The 17,176-nt window shown below is 42.7% G+C and overlaps 1 protein-coding gene across 1 annotated transcript; it reads right to left on the bottom strand.

Moving 5' to 3' along the window:
* Nucleotides 1-1,826: 1,826 nt before the first annotated feature.
* LOC310854214 (sodium/potassium-transporting ATPase subunit beta-233-like) lies at nt 1,827-14,445 on the bottom strand. Its single transcript, XM_083758763.1, has 6 exons — nt 14,161-14,445; nt 10,420-10,548; nt 6,415-6,570; nt 5,667-5,851; nt 5,066-5,149; nt 1,827-3,493 (listed from the first exon to the last, which is right to left on the bottom strand). The coding sequence occupies exons 1-6, from the start codon at nt 14,249-14,251 to the stop codon at nt 3,233-3,235; spliced, it is 906 nt and encodes a 301-aa protein (XP_083614889.1). The 5' UTR covers nt 14,252-14,445; the 3' UTR covers nt 1,827-3,232.
* Nucleotides 14,446-17,176: the final 2,731 nt, after the last annotated feature.

Below are 17,176 nucleotides of genomic sequence, written 5' to 3'. Positions count from 1 at the left end.
AAAACTAGCGTCATACCTCCTCTTAAGGCAAGGCTAATGTTAATAAATAATAGGCTAATGTCAACTCAAGCATTAGGAAATGGAAACCAATCATAATGCACGTTGGATGGTGGATTATAAGCTTCAACTCACGTGTTTATCTTACATGCTGCGTGGGTGGTAGTGTGGTTTGGTGTTTTGAGAGATCATCCTCATGACCAGAAGACCACAGGTTTGATCTCCTCAACAACCAACGTAACAAAATGTCCTGCCATATCCAACTGCTCCTGTTTCCCCAACCTCTGTGAACAGTGAACTGCACCCAAACAAGTACACAAACTGTGTACTTGCGTGCGTGCGTGCGTGTGGACCATACCGGTGGTCTAACACGTTTAGCCCACTGACCATGAGTGACCGTATATTGACACAGCTTTTGACCCTTAAGCATACCCTTAGAAGCCACTGGATTCTTGTTCATTTCAGTACGGAAAGAAAATGCAATTGCAGAGACTTGACACTTGCTTGAGAGACAGCGCAGCTATACCTTAGCGCACAGCCGTGGACAGAAGAAGCCGCGGAGGTGGCGCTTCTTTTCCATCCACCAGCTGTCTAAAAAGCCGGAATGACGTCAGGCGTCAGCTTCTTCTGTCCACGGCTGTACGCTAAGGTGTAGCTGCGCTGATATAGGTTGTCTCTGTTTATGCACATTATGGCTAAAGCTGTGCATAGACAATCCTGTGTTGCAGTGACTAACCTTTTGACCCTAAATATTGACATCGCCATAACTGCACAGCCATGTCATGAAGCATTCCTCAGACACAGAATTCATCCCCTCTGGGGCAACAGTTTAGCAGCCACCACAGTGGAAGGGACATTTACAGAGTGTCAGAGTCAATGGTGTCATTGTGGCTGAGTCACTGGGTCACATCAATTGGTGACTGGTCCTCTCATCCCCAGAAGCAGAAATGTCACAATCTGTCATATTCGTCTTGAGCTCTGTCTTTCAGAATCAATCCCAGGCGTTTTCAACTGATTGATAACCAGGGCCATCACCCTGACTTAGAATCAACCTGGGGACCACCATTGTGTTGGGTGAGGATAGAACATTTAAAACAAATCAACAAATCCTACATTACTAAATGCATGGACCACATGCAATACCTCAACGGACCACCAGTGGTCCACGAACCACCTGTTGAAAACCCATGCTTTATCCCACTACACACCTTCTGGAAAGTAATGACTTTTTTTTTCTTCTTGGAATAAACTTTCATAATGAGCTTGCCATCAGTTGCATTGACATCCAATTATAAATATTGATAGTACAACTGTAATCACGATACTGAAACTATCGTGTTATACTGGGAGTGGTGAAATCGGATTTATTTTGATTACACCTATCAAATGGAATGCGATTTCCCCAACCGGGGTGGCACTGGTTTACCAGACTAAGGGTTCATGTGGTTAATAGCACATGGAGCTAGCACAAGGCCTTTGGTTGATGGTTATAGATCAACACACGAGTGTCAAGATCACCATAAGGCTCCTTAGTGTATTATTGCAATTCTGCTAGTTTCATCAGTAACATTTATGATTAGAAAGTGAAAAGAAAAATCAAGGCTTTAAAACCACGTGGCTGTTACTAGGTGGCAGGAAACCCGTCGCTCCAGACATGCGTTGGTCCGACATGCATTGCACCATGCTTGCGGTTAGGGTTTTGTGTAGGGTGTCGGTCTAATGACAGTCAAACTAATAGTATGTCATGTCAATGTGCGAGGTCAGAACCAAGTGTTCTCCCTTCTCTTACACATTTTACAAAAGGTAAATAAATAAATGCACAGGATTACTTTTCCTTTAATTTTCTTCATTTTATTTCAGTTTGTTTCTTACTGATTAAATAAATGACAAGAGTGGATGAACTCCTGAAAACTTGACTGATGTTAGACATTGACTTTTAGCACTTAACATCGACGAAAGATCCTAAAAACACGGAGGACTGCATTGATTGCTTCTGACAACAGCTTCTCCTCAACCCCTGGCCCAGTGACTTTGGTATTGTATTTATACATTACACTTTTCTGCAAAAGAAAAAAAAAAAAAAAGTACAACTGCATAAATATAAAACTCTTCCACCATGTTAAATGGCTAAAAACATTCATCAAGAAAGTCACACCACAATGCCGTGATGCATCCATCAAAAAATGACAATCATTTCACTTTAGGTTTCTTTAAAAAGCAGTTTGCTAGCACCGCTGCCACTTATTAGCTTTTAAAGGGGCTTGAGTGCCTAACGGACTGGACACACAAACTCTACATTCAAGAAAAGAAAAAAAAGAAAAGAATAGAATAAAACATAGAAATCAAAGAGGTTAAAAGCATGAAACAGTAATAAAAAATCCCCTACCCCACATTAAGTGATTTAGAAGAGAAAAGGAAACAAAGTTAAAAAAAGTTAAAACATTCTCCTGTGATTAGACTTAAAAGACGGAAAAAAAAATAAAGTTCCCTGGAGTGCAGCCTTTTTCTCTCACAGATCAGAAGAGATCAGAACGTACCGTGTCAAAATATTTTTTTCAATCATGTATACATTAATATATATATATACGTATATACACATCTGTGACTGCTGAAGCTTGCTCACATAAGAAAAACAGGTTACCACATGGCTTGGAAAAGGACGAAAACATATTTGCGACTACTGCACTGTACACTCCAAAACGTTTATACCGAAACCACACTAGGCAGCAAATCTACGGAAAGGAACAAGGAACACTGCTCGCTACACATCCGTGGTGGAATTACAATTTACAGTCATGAATGAACAATGTCCCATGGCTCGTGGAATTCTCATTTACAGTAGAATAAATATTTTTTTCTTCATTACGCTATTGCTACTCTTCCTGTAAATTACACCTAACGCTAGACAGAAGCAGAGAAGCTAGGTACTGAAAGCAGACAGATTTTTTTAAGTATCGGTCCTGCAATGAGATTTTTATATTTCCTTTTTTTCTTTTCTTTTATTCAAGACTAGTCGTGATTTAACTTAATATATCTATCGTCTCCCTCCCCCCGGCATTCGTTTTAAAACATCTCCTACGTTACGTTTCATTACCTCTTGTAATCGCATCGCGGTTAAAGGGTCACCTAGAGGAAGGCGGTGGTGGAGGAGGCGGTGGAGGGAGGGAGGGAGGGGAGGGTAGGGAGGGAGTTGGGGGGGGGGGGTACAGAGAAAGTGCTATGGTGCCGACGATGGTCATACAGTGCCGATGTGCATCTTAATGTCAAAGCGTCCCTGGTAGCGGTCCTTTTCGTTGTAGTGAATGTTGTCCCCATAGACCTTGCACTCAATGCGTATGTCCTGGTTCAAGGTGAGGTTGGTGAAATGGATGGCCACCAGCGGCTGCAGGTAGTGGGGGTGCAGCAGCTTGCCGTAGTAGGGGTAATACTGCATGGGGAAGCCGCCGCCAATGCCGTAGTAGTTGATCTGTCCCACCTTCCCAGCGTCCTCCTCTCTCTGCCGGGTTGCACAAAAACAATAGTTACTTTGCTTTGCAATTTAAAAGGTGGAATACGTACTGTAGAACAAACATTCATCAGTGTCACCCTCCATCTCACTGCTTTCTCTGGTGAGCCCTTCACTTAAACATTGTAGATGTAGACTTAAATATACATAAACATTTGCACAAGTGACATCCTGCGTTGACAGGATAAGCTGTGAATGAAGGGTTTTAACAGCCAGCCTTTATCTGGTCTTCACCAAGTCAGTCCTGACTAGCAGAAGATGATCTTGCTACTAGGTTTAAATTCACAACATACTCACTCTCAGAATAACCACAGAGAAACACCCACCTCAGAATAACCACAGAGAAACACCCACTCTCAGAATAGCCACACAGAAACACAAAGTTATTACAATTGATAATTTGTCACATAACATGAATCCAATGTTTGCATTTGTTTGTGTGCTTGAGACCCGTTCCACAATGCAAACGGGGATATTTTTAAATCCGAAAAACGATTGAAGATATCTTGCCAAATGTTTAAGTTACAACCCCAAACCCCTTCCAAAGTGTAATTTTACTTTACTTTACTGAGCCTTTTTATTACATTTTAATGTTACATTTAAAATTCAATAATAAGTTAAGTTACACAGAACAAATTTAAACTACAAAAGAAAAATAGACAGTACAAACATGAAAGTTGGAATAGATAAATAGTAGCCAATTCCTGTTGCGAATCCATACAGGAATTAGCCGAAAGAAGAAGACACAAAGTTGGAGAAAAACGCTTTAATAATTTTATATTACATTCCTAATGTAATACAAACAGAAGATATAACACTGCAATCATCTACATAAGATAATTAAACTGTACAAGCATGCAATTGTGCAGCTCATTGTAGTCAAAACCCTTCAAACAGGCAAACTTGCCTGCTTGGCCGTTCCCGGTCCTGAAGTATTGTACTTCGCAGCATATAAAACAACAGCTCTTGATAAAATAATTCATGCAGTAGCTATAAACAAGTAACAAAACAAACAATTCCATTTTTCTAACAGGCTCATGATGGAATAGTGTAACATGGTTTCATAATAAATAAGCATGTTCAAGGCCAATACAGAATAGTGTGTCATACTGTATCTGGGGCAATACATGTGGTGATTGCTGTGGTGATTTATACATGCTGTGGGAATGTTTTTAGTGTGCGTGTTGCTCCGTGCACGAGTGTGCGTGTGTGTTGGACACACGAGGGATGTTTGAGCAGATGTACAACATACCGTTGTCATTATATTTGCCATCGCACCAATAATTCACAGTGAACACCAGACCTGGTGGTCTCTCCAGTCTCATGGTGTGAATCACAGTGTCTCACTGAAGTAGTGTGTGTGTCTTATGGGGGTGGGAGGGGGCAGGTAACCCTCACCTGTTGATTGCGTTCTCTAGGCTGATTTGTTGAACAAACTCTTTCAATGGTTTAGGTCGAGCCAAATGCGGCCGGACGGATATGCAATGTATCAACATTACACACCTACTAAAAAAAGGCATACATTGTGATCCCAGCTGAAAGGAACAGGCTATACCCACATACCTTGTGTTGGCAGAAGATGGGGATGACGTTGGGCTGCACCTTGTAATGAGCGTCCTCAGGAATGCTTTCATTGTTGGAAGGAGGCTAAAAATGAAACATTTCAAGGTTAGGCCCCACTCATTTCTATTCTTGGTTTTCTGCCAATTATTTACATTTTACAGCATAGGACATGGCTCTGGTATGGAATCGCATTCATTACAACCATTTATATTTTAATTCATTCATATATTTTGTTCCCGTTCTTTTTTCACCTAAACATCAGCATTGATGTTCATTGTTTAGTCTTGCAATGCCATTGGTCATGATATTTGCATATAAACAGCCCTAAATCTCTGGATTGTTTTACCTTGACCTTTAACCCTGAAAAAAGTAAGTAAAATGCCTGTAATATATATTTTTTGTGATGTATTATTGTGAAAGATGTAAATTATAAATGTATTATTTAAAAAAGTATTATAAATGTGCATACAATTTGCAGAGGAAATCATGTACAAAAATAAAGTTTTATGCAAAGTCCTAGTAGTACAAAGTAGTAGTAAGGTTGAAATCTCTTTTTTGCAAGTAGAAATATATCCGGGTCTTGCAGGGATTAAGAACTCACCTTTGGCTGGAAGTTGACGATCCTGTTGAGCTTGACAATAAAGCAGGGTTTGCCTTCCTTGAAGCCATACTCGCGGTCTTCGAGGCCTGAGCAGGGCCCCAACCAGGACCTGTAGTAACGGCAGGCCTTTCTGACGCCAATGTCAACATCCATGTCCCCCCTGTGCTTGTAGTCGCCAGGGTCCTCTGAAGGGAAGAGAAGAACGAGGTCAGAAATGGTTCATTTATGCTCAACATACAAGTAACCGCGTGGCAAGCTTTCTGACCGTTTCCTCTATGGGTTTTCTGAAAGCTTTCGACTCTGTCATATACTTTTAGTTTTCTTTTTTTTAAAGGTGACATGCCCAAAATATGGATTGCCTCAAGGTTGGAAAACTGGGATTGGTGCATTTATGATCAACTCTTGAAAGTGTGCACTGTACATATTTCTATGTATATCATCCTTTGTAATTTTGTACGAATGTCATCCCTTGAAGGTTTGCATGCATATAGTCTCACGTAGCCAGACAACTATTCCACAATCTCCGAACTCTATATAGTCTGGAACTACACCTCCCGAAATTAGAGAACGGAAGACGACATTTTATGTCATGTGGGTTTTTCTTTTACACCACGGCAGTGAACGGGGGACGTTCAGCACCTGTGTCCGGCCACCCATCACTTTTGCGTGCCAAAATGTTAATCTGCCATGCTATTGACACACACACACACACACACACACACACACACACACACACACATCTATATACCTCCACAGTCTTCGAACTTCATCTGGTCCTTTTGCATGTCCTCATCGTACTGGGCCAGGAACGTCCTCAAGGCCTTGGCATAAGGTATGTAGGTCTCCAGATCGTTGGTGTTGAAGGAAATTTCATTTTTTTCAGAGCGTGGGGTGTGTGAAAGGCCTGCAAGTACAGTAGTCATGGGGTGGGGGGACATGGGGAGGTTGGTGCAATTAGTTTCAGCACAACACAACCAACACTGGCAGTTTTACTGTTATTATTTCACTTGAATGGATTTAAGCAACTTTGCCCTCAAGAAATGACAATGCATTCATGGTTGCAGGAGGAGGGCACTTTGGATTCTCTGATGCAGATTGAGCCCGCTTGAGCCCCCCACACCCCCCCTGCTAACATGACAATGGTGGTCCTAAAAAAGACCCTTACTGTATGTTCCATTTATGCTGGCACAGGCATTTGAGATGCTCAAACAGGCAATTACTCACAAATGCTACCCCCACATCAGAAGGTCCCCACAATCCTCAACCACTTCAACCTTAGCCCTTGCCACACGAGGACGGCTCGGGTTGTTCCCCGCGCAAGTTTATAAACGATATAAAACTTTCCTGCGTCTACATTGTGGTTATGTTAATTATGTATGCTTTATACACGAGACAAGTAAACTGCTCCAGATTCAAGGGAAAGCTGTAGTACGCATGGCCGGCCTGTAGATGGCCACCAAAAAATAGGAAAAAGCTTATTCTAAGACTAAGAGTGGGCTATATGAAAGCATTTTATGAATTATACTATTGGTATTTCACACAGGTGTTGCCAAATAACTAATCATCTTGCCAGTCAGAAGTGTTAAATAAAACAACACCTGCCATCCAACAGATGCATTTAATTATCTGCTAAAAAGAGGTAGACATAATAGCTTGGATGATATCGATGGTAGTAATGCACTCGCTAGGTCCAATCCTTTTCCCCCCAAACACCAAATCTCTTTGACGAAAATAGACGATCGACAAGCTCCCATCGCATTGCACTGCGATCTACTACAGTAGATCACGATTACAAATTTAAGTTGACATTGCGTTTGTGGCACTGAACATTGGATCATATGAATAAAGAATACATTTCTGTTTGTTTGGTAATAAAACAATGCTCAGGGCAGATATGACAAATAACTACAAAGAATTGACTGACATTCATTATTTGTATATTCTGTGTGTGTATATATATATAAAAAAAAAAAAGTTAAAAAAAAAGTCAAATATGGAAACGAAAAATTACGATTATGACAAAATAATTGCTATTAGACGTAACAATTGTGGCAGGCCTACGATTATGTTCAGCGAATGTTTGCCTCCCCAGAATAGGGATGACACTACAGTGTTTATGCGGTCAAAGTAGAATAATATATATACACAGAACACCACGCCCTGTCCCCATCAGGCAGACACCCTGCCCCATTCACAGGTCACTCAGGGTTCATAATGGTCACAGGAAACTTAAAATAAATAAAATATATGGAGGACTTCAACAAGTAAAGTGTTTTTCTTCACCCCCATTGTCTGCTTGTCAGGTCTTTGATGTTTCCTGAAGCAAGTCACATCTGTTTAACAGACCCAAGTTACTGCGATACCCAACGAGTTGACAGCACACAACCCACCACCAGCCAAGTAACCAAAGGTTTAACCACTTGGGACCCTCTCATCCCTATTCTGGGGGGGAATATTCACAGAAAATAGATGATCGCCGTATCATCAGTTGGTGTAGCTGGACACACACACACACACACACACACACACACACACACACACACACACAAACCAGTCAACTAAGCCTCAGTTTGTAGATGGTTTAGGTCAGGGGTTTTCAACCGGAGGTATTGCAGGTGGTCCCTGGCCATGCATAAAAATTATTATTATTATTATTTTTTATAACTTACAGGAGTTCTTACTGTATGGTGTGTGTGTGTGATATAAAATGTGAGTTTACCATAATCACAGTAATCCTTAATCATATTCCATCATATATTTAAACAAAATCACTGTATTTTATTAAATATTATATTGATATTATAGATATTTTCTCCAGCTCCCTGTGGTTCATGAATCCCCCACCACTATTGTGTGGGGTGGGTCTATGATGGACCCACCACGCACCATAGTGGTGGTCCCCAGGTTCCTCTTAGTCAGGATGGTGGTCCCTGCGTCAAAATCAGTTGGAAACCCCTGGTTTAGGTTGTCAACATTCAGCAGAAAGTTTGACATATGTGAAAGGGTTCAGCAAGACATATCAAACACAAGCCGATTTCCCATCAACCAACCAATGAAGAGCAGAAGAGAACACATGACCATTCTTCGCCCTCCAACGTATTCATTGTGATCACACGCACACACACACACACCCTCTGAAAAAGGGGAAGTGACTCACAAAGGCAACGTGAGGCATTATCTACAAGCCCATTAGTGAAGGGTTGTATTTTTGGCAAGTTGCATAATAATCTAGCCTGCGGATTCCCATCAATTTATGCACTCATGCAATATTCTATGAAATAATCATGACATTGACCGAACCCAAACTCTACACACTACACTTGTGACTTGACTGTACATTATATTAATTGATGTAGATTCTACATATCTTAATTCAGAGAGCCAGTGCAGATATCAAGTGAATCAAAGCTCATCATTTTTAGTTTTTACTACTTAAGGCTCATACATAGTCTGGATTTTCGGTGGTTAGGTGACCACCGAACTACAACATGACGTCACGAGCCGCGGTGAAGAGCAAACCACCGCCACCGCTCCAGCCCTTCTCACCACCGAAAAACCAGACTATGAATAGGCCTTTACTCCAATCTCCGTTGGATCTAGATGTTGCATCTATGACACCTGAATGTCCTTCCAGGGATTAATAAAGGCATATTTTATCTGAACAAACAAAGCAACTAAGATTTGAAGAGACTTAAATCAAATAAAATGTCTCACACTGACCAACCACAATATTTAGGGCACATCGGCGATAATTGGAGAGGCCTCTCGTTAAGAGTGAGCCACAGACATTTGGCATTGCGATCAAAACTATTTCGGCCGCCAACACCCCATTGACCTCACAGCCATTCAAGCATCCATATCTCTCACACACACACATCTAATAGTCACAGTGCGACACGTGAGCTTGTAGAATAGCCATTTTCGCCAAAGGTTCACCATTTATGCACTATAGGTGGGAAACCCTTTCCAAGTTCCAAAATGGCTTACGTGTGAGTGACTATGGTCAATTAGGTGAACGCTTTTACATAGAGTATGACAGTTTGAATGGGAAATCAGCTAATAATCGGGGCCTCCATCTTGTGAGGGGCCTCTGTTTGTATGGACTCACTCACTCACTGTGGTCTAAACTGGTGTTCGTGCTGGTGTGAATTCCACTCCTATCTTGCTGTGCCACTGGCTTTAGACTGTTTAAGTGTGAAATTCAATAAGATTGTGTTTAACCAACCCCCTCCCTTTGCTCTTGTAAGGCAAACATACTTGTAGACATTGGCAAAACTTGGCCTAGAAAAAATAAAATAAACAGCCAGGGCTTGCATACATATTGTTTGCCCATAATCAATTTCCTCTAGAAATAAATTGCATTTGCCACAGCCAACACTTCAGATCGTGTCGTCTCTAGCGATGATTCAATTGTTGCGGAGTCATAAACAGTGACCCCGCTGACCCTGCTATACATTACACATGGTAGCTTTCATCCGACAAGCCCCTGCCTGTGGTAAAGGCATAGCAAAGTGTGCACACAGGGAAGCAGCGCTGAATGCAAGCGCTGAAACATCCAAGTCAAGATGGAGATATGGCCCACAACACGGTTACAGGTATATCATTCTAAACATCTTGGGGCCCAGTATGGAATCTTAATGGTTTGATCAAACGAGGACTTAAGCAAACTATCGTCAGTTAAAAAGCACAAAAAATTACATCAATGTCAATTGTCAAGACAAACTGTACCAGAGGCTCCGTGTGTGTTCCTTACCTGGTGGTGCGACTCTGTCTTGCCAAGTGGGTTTGTAATTGCTCAGGGTAAGCAGCAAGGCCTGGATGGTGCCGACGAATATTCCAGCCAGGCATCCATAGAAGATCAGGTAGAATATCAGAATCTTAACTGCAGAAAAAGAAACGTTAAGGATGTGTCATTAACACATGGTGGTGAATGACAAAAGGAAGAGGATGGGAATATGACGTCGCTTTGGAACCACGTAGTGCACACATATCTGCAACATGCATGCATTTATGGATCTCGTTTTGCCATAAGCTCACATATGCCGTTATGAAAACCAATCCTGCTAATAACATCCCATATGAATGCCTTTGCATTGGTTCTGTGATTTTTTATCTGAATCGTCTTAGTATATTCACTTACTTTAGATATCAGTCGTACCACTAGGCGGAGATATGTAGATAAGTGGCTACAGTTGAATGCTGCAGTAGTGACCGATGAAGAATTACACACTCATCCATGGCCCTCACACGGCCAGTGAAGTTAAGCTAAAGTTTACACGGCATACATTCCTATTGTGCAACAAACAGCAGCGTTGCTGATAAAGCACCTGCCTTGCACAATCTCTGCAGCCGCATATCTGGTTAGACAAACATGACCCAATGCCGTTCAAGTACCCCAGATTTACATGTGAAGACATAGTAAATTTGTTATCACACAAACTATCTGCACCCTTCAGATTGCAGTACTACAAGACAATAAGACATCACTTTTTTTTAAGTAAGAAGTAAGTAACAGAGGCTTATTGTCGGTGTCAGCCAGGGTGCGGAAGTCTATCCCCGTTTCGATGCGCTAGACCCCTGGGAGATGGAATGCTGAGGTGGAGCGCAACAGCTCCCAGTACTTATCGCACGACATCAAGCCGTGCCACTGCTGCCCATACGCTGAGCTGGCAGTGCCCGGGATTGAACCCATGACCTTGCAGTCGAAAGGCGAGTGCTCTACCGACTGAGCTACCCGGACACACATGACTTTTTAATCCATCTAATTACTTTCCGTTAGTTTAACCACTTAAGCCCCGTTATAGGCTACTTCATCATACCTGGCATGCCTTCAGATTACCTGAATATGAAAGACACAAGCCATAGTGCTTTCTTGTATTGAACTGTACTTTCCTGTGCTCCCCCCCCACAAACTGTTAATAACGTATTCAATGTGTAAAAAATAGCAGAAATAGCAGATCGACAAGCTCACAACTTGTCGCAAGCTTGATGATCTGCTATCTATTTTTGAACAATTTGAAAATGCCAAGTCTATTCATGACATGCCCAAAATAGGGACCCCAGTTTGAGAGCATTTAAATTATCATGTCAGTTAAAACAGTCAATGAATACTTTGCCACGAGTAGACCTACCTATATGTACATCTCGGTACCACAGGTGGAAAGAACTCATTTAAAAATGAACCTACCAAAATCATGCTCAGTCACCACCACAATTATTGCCAGCCTGGCAATAATGCACCTGTACAAATGCCATGTAAAGCCATACTGCATGGTCATTTCTATTAATTAAGCCAGGTAGAGTAAAGTAGTGCCGAAGTCTCCTTGACATGAAGTGAGCTGGCAACTGGCCAGTCCAGGCTTAAGGATCATTTACAGGCAAAATGGATGCAAACAGTGGGGCTTGTGTGTCTCCACCATGGAGGGGGGTAACTACAGAGCTAGCTTTCACATTCAAATCATCCAACAGTGGCAGCCATTGTTTTTTTTCACCTTTGCAGGGATGAGACAGTGAAAACGTGCACCCGAAACTATAACTCCACATCCGTGTATCCAGGGCACTGTCATTAAAAAAAAAAATAAACCTCTAAGCTACGTTTTACACCACTTGACATAATATTCTGTATAGACTTCAAGTTACAGCAAGCATCCGACGTCAGATGCACAGCAATCGAGCTACCGTATGCACAGGGCAATGTCAAAGGGTCATATCTATGCACAGCAGTAACTTTCATAGGACGATTTATCCTTTAGGACATGGGAGTAGTCAGATGCAAGGCTAAATTATTAAATAAATGCATAATGTTTCGCTTTTAATGGACACAATGTGGATCTGCCGTGCCCAATGTCATGCTAATAACTTCCCTGGCTGTGAGTGCCATTATGATTAGAAATGAATTATTTGCTTTCCAGATGACATTACAATTGTTTGCCATCCTGTATCCATCCTGTTCCAATTAAATTACAATAAAAAAGGTAGGCTAAATGGATTCAGGTGATAGGTCTACACTAAAACCAAGTCTGAAAACTGAGTGAAATTCAGCCGGGGTAAACTGGTCTAGGCCACTACTGCAGAGTAGGCTACCTGTCCTCTGGGCACCAGTGCGCACATCATTGCGCATGGCATGACTTGGCAATGAACGCATCAGCATTTTTCATGCTGACCTCGGAAGGACAAAAGTTCCACACAAGTTTGACTGACTCTAGGCATTTTGAAGTCGCAATCATTCCCTTGTTAATTAATACACCCATGTCTAACCATTCGATTTGGACTCTTTTGGACGCTTTCAGAGCATGCATTGTCATTACAGTGACACTGTCCAAAATGCCTGTGTGTGTTTTTGTGTCCGTGCGTCTGTGTGACTTTGGGACATGGAAAGGAGGCCTGCCTGACTGGATGGATGGCATCGGTGGAGGAAACCAGAGAAATGCTATAGCCTATATAGAAGTTAATCAATTCTGCAGCACTGACATTTGATCACAGCAGAGAAACCAAAGAAGACACACAGACAAGAAGCTCTCTCTCCCTCTCTCTCTCTCCATTTCCAAGCAAGCAGGGCCCCCAAATCACCTTGACTCACCTTGGACTTTGATGCATTTTTAACCCTTTGATTGCGCCACCCCGCCATCATCATGTGATTTGAAACGGACAAACTTTGTTACACAGCGTCATTTTAAACAGCCTAGCATCTTAACAACGGTCCATACATTACGAAACACATCATGTCCTCTCCTCTCTGTGCATGCATGCGTGCGTGCGTGCCGCAGTTCATCAGCACCCCCCCCCCCCCCCCTCCATGCATGCGCACCGTCTATGCACGCTGAATTTACAATCACTAGACAGTAGACACGCACAACCCTTTTTCAACGATGACCTTGGCTGTTACATCACAGCTGTTTGTTTAAAAAAAACAACAACAATAGATAATACAGTATACTAAAAAAAACACCAGTCATTTCATTTAACTGTGCGATCAAGAAAAGCTACGTCGTGGTTCCAAGGGCATGCAGAGAGGCTGCAAGTGACATTATATAAAACAACGGATCCGATCCATGTGTCATATAGAAGACGCATCATACGTGAGACCCCACCGGTGACAAATCATCATGTGCAATCAATGTGAAAACATTCCCCCTCTCCACCCCCCCCCCCCCCCCCCCACACACACACACACACACACACACACACACACACACACACACAGTCCACGATCAAACATATCACGAAATGCAGCAAAGTCAAATCAAACAGGTGGCTCAGTCTCGCCTCTCGGAATGAAACAAGAGGAGGCGCGCGTCTCTTCATCTCAAACACGCGCTTTCTTCCTCCAGCTATTATTATCATTATTATTATTATCATGATTATTTAATTATGAACGTGCCAGCGCATCCCCACCAGCCAGCACCGCAAACTCCCTCCATTCGTTACGTGGTTTTTAAATTCCCACTTGTCTTTTTTTAACCTTTAAACCTTTTTTAGAACCAGCAATACTTACACCAACTTGAACCGGTGCGTCCAAGGAACTCTCCTCTCTCAGAATTCCAGATAAAACCCTTCCATCCTCCATCGTCGTCTTTAGAAGGCATTTTTTCTTTTAATTGGTAAAGCTAAATTAGTCTTATTATTGAATTATTCCCCTTCAGAGGTGTTTTCCTTCTTTTTTCTCGGGTCCCTCTCCCTCGGCTCTTTCGGTGTGGTTTTTCAGCAGCCCAGTAACCGAAAAGAGCAAAGCACTCCCAACCGAGATGTACCTTACACCAAACCAGCCTGAGCCGATACAAAACGCTCCAATATATATGATGCTGTTCCTCCTCTCGACTCCGCCCCCCGAAAAGATAACTCCCATTAAAGCGCTCCTTTAGGGGGAAAGAAGCCGATCTACAAGCCTACAATTCGATCTACAACCCAAGCGACACGGGCTTGTAGATCGACTTATTGGAAAATATCGGGGCTTCGGTTACCTAGTGGGAGGGAGGGGCGGAGATGTTCCGACCAATCACAAAGCGAGCCGCTTCTGTGCGTCAACTTTAATAATTGTGAAAAACCCGAATGGTTCCCATAGCCCGGAGAGATAAGCCGGGCACGCCGTGATTGGTTATTTCTTTGCCGAGCAACCGTGACACTACAGGCTACACTACAGCATTGTGAAAGCCAAAAGAAAAAAACGAAAGAGGAAAAAAAACAAACGAATTATTTTATTAGTGAAGAGCCTACCTAGTAGGTCTACTACGGTATGTGTACACCCTACACCGGTAATAACAATTAATTAGGCTATTTCAGTCCAATTTGAACTTGAGTCAGACAGTGCACACAAGTATTTCACCTCCCATCTCCTCTCTTCCTTTCTCTCTCCCCCGGGACCCTCCTGTGAATGTGTGTGTGTGTGTGTGTGTGTGTGTGTGTGTGTGTGTGTGTGTGTGTGTGTATTATAATAAGCCTAACATTATTAAAACTTGTAATACAACTGACAACTGTCATCAACGGACAACGGTTGACCTGGCTGAGGCTGACAGAGCAACCATAACTGACAGCAAGCCCTTCGGGCTATGGGATGCAGACTGCACCTTGAAGGAGAGATTGGCTTCACTCATGACATCACTGCACTCTTGGGCCATTCTCTCTCTCTCTCTCTCTCTCTCTCAATCTCTCTGTGTGTGTGTGTGTGTGTGTGTGTGTGTGTGTGTGTGTGTGTGTGTGTGTGTGTGTGTGTGTGTGTGTGTGTGTGTGTGTGTGTGTGTGTGTGTGTGTGTGTGTGTGTGTGTGTGTGTGTGTGTGTGTGTGTGCGCGCGCGCATGTGCGTGTGTGTGTGTGCACGCGCTTAGGGGACAATATTTTTACAACAAACACAGTCTGAGAGTACTGCCCACAGCAGTAATGTGTAATGTAGATTGAAATCTTGCTAGATGGTGTTAACCCTAACTATCCCTGCAGTTGTAGGCTAGGCTACTCCCTTTGACTCGGCAGCCTGTCCTGGATGGTGTATCCGGACACAAAAACAAATCCAGTGCAGAGGCGTTTGAACGTTTCCAGGAATTACATTTTGGGCAGACAAGATGTGTTGTCCTTGTCGTCGTCGTTGTCGTCGGGGGGACGACGACGACGTGCACAATCAGAGGCACTAAAGGTTATTATATAGATATACCTGCCGAGACGAGTATACTGTAGGCTACAAAGGCTGAAAGGCATAGGCATTTGCATTCCAATGGGTAATTGAGGGTCGCGGTCTACGCGCAACGGCCAATCCACTGTCCACTAATAGTTCTCAGGTCTGGTGTTTGTCCTCTCTTTCTTCTCAGTGTATGGATTTTGGCCAGGCATAAATGGATTCGGACAGGCCTGTGTATGACAATAGACCAGGGGTCTTCAACAGGGGGTTTAATTGGGAGTAATACAGGGCTTTTAAACTGATTTTGACCCAGGGACCACCATCCTGACTAAAAGTAACCTGGGGACCACCACTATTGTGTCGGCTGGGTCCATCATAGACCCACCTGACACAGTAGTGGTGGTGTGGACAGTAGGTTCATGCACCAATCCATGAGTTAAGATTGTTTTCCCCCATTCCTTGTTACTCACTAATAATCACACTGTCTATCCCAGGCTACATTCAACATGAGATGGACAAAGCATTTCATTACCAGTGAAGAGCATGGATATCATTTGGCAAGAAGCACAACATCTTTGTGGCTTATAGGTGGTTTGGGCATCTGGTTAGGATGCCTCTCGGGTGTCTCCCTAGGGAGGTCCTTGAGGTCACACTGAGGAGACCCCGGGGGAGACCAAGGCGCAGTTGGAGGAAACACATCAACTCACTGAACGTCTCAGGATCCCCCAGGAGGAAGTCTCTAATGTTGCTCTGGAGAGCTGTTGCCCCCGTGACCAGACTACGGATAAGCGGTTGAAGATGGACGGATGGATGTATGGACAACATCTTTGTTGGATACAGAAACATTTGAACGCATCAACTATTTACAAAAGTATATTTTTTCCCTGGACCAATCGGGACACTCAAGTTCTCTCTCAAAATATTATTATTATTCACATGCAAACAAGAAGAGGTGCAGAGGTGTCTCCCTTTTTTATAATGAATATATTCATATTAAATGTTTTCCATAGATGTCATACATACTTATATACTTAATATACTTGTTTGATAGCACATAGTATCATCAATGTTATGCAAATTCATGTTTTCGATACCATTTAATCCAGTTTAACCCTACACCAAATCTCTTGATGATCTAGTAGATCTGTTATTTTTGGAAAACCTTCCTGCCAGAATAGAGATGCTAGGGTTCAAGTGGTTAATGTAGCAGAGATTTGTCAGATCCTCAGTAGTAACTCTGAGGACCCCCTAGGGGTCCCGGACCCTATGTTGAAGACCCATACTGTGTATACCCATAACATTGATTGTCAAACCTTTTACATGTCAAGGACCCCAGATTAATATTATTTGGCTTTTGGCCAAGACCCCTATCTGAAAATATTTGGTGCCACTGACCCCAAGCCCA

Source organism: Protomyctophum parallelum (genome assembly GCF_964188405.1).
Source record: "Protomyctophum parallelum genome assembly, chromosome: 23".
In the NCBI taxonomy this organism is placed as follows: Eukaryota; Metazoa; Chordata; class Actinopteri; order Myctophiformes; family Myctophidae; genus Protomyctophum; species Protomyctophum parallelum.
The sequence above is the reverse complement of the archived record's forward strand: the minus strand, read 5'-3'. Positions and strand labels throughout refer to the sequence as shown.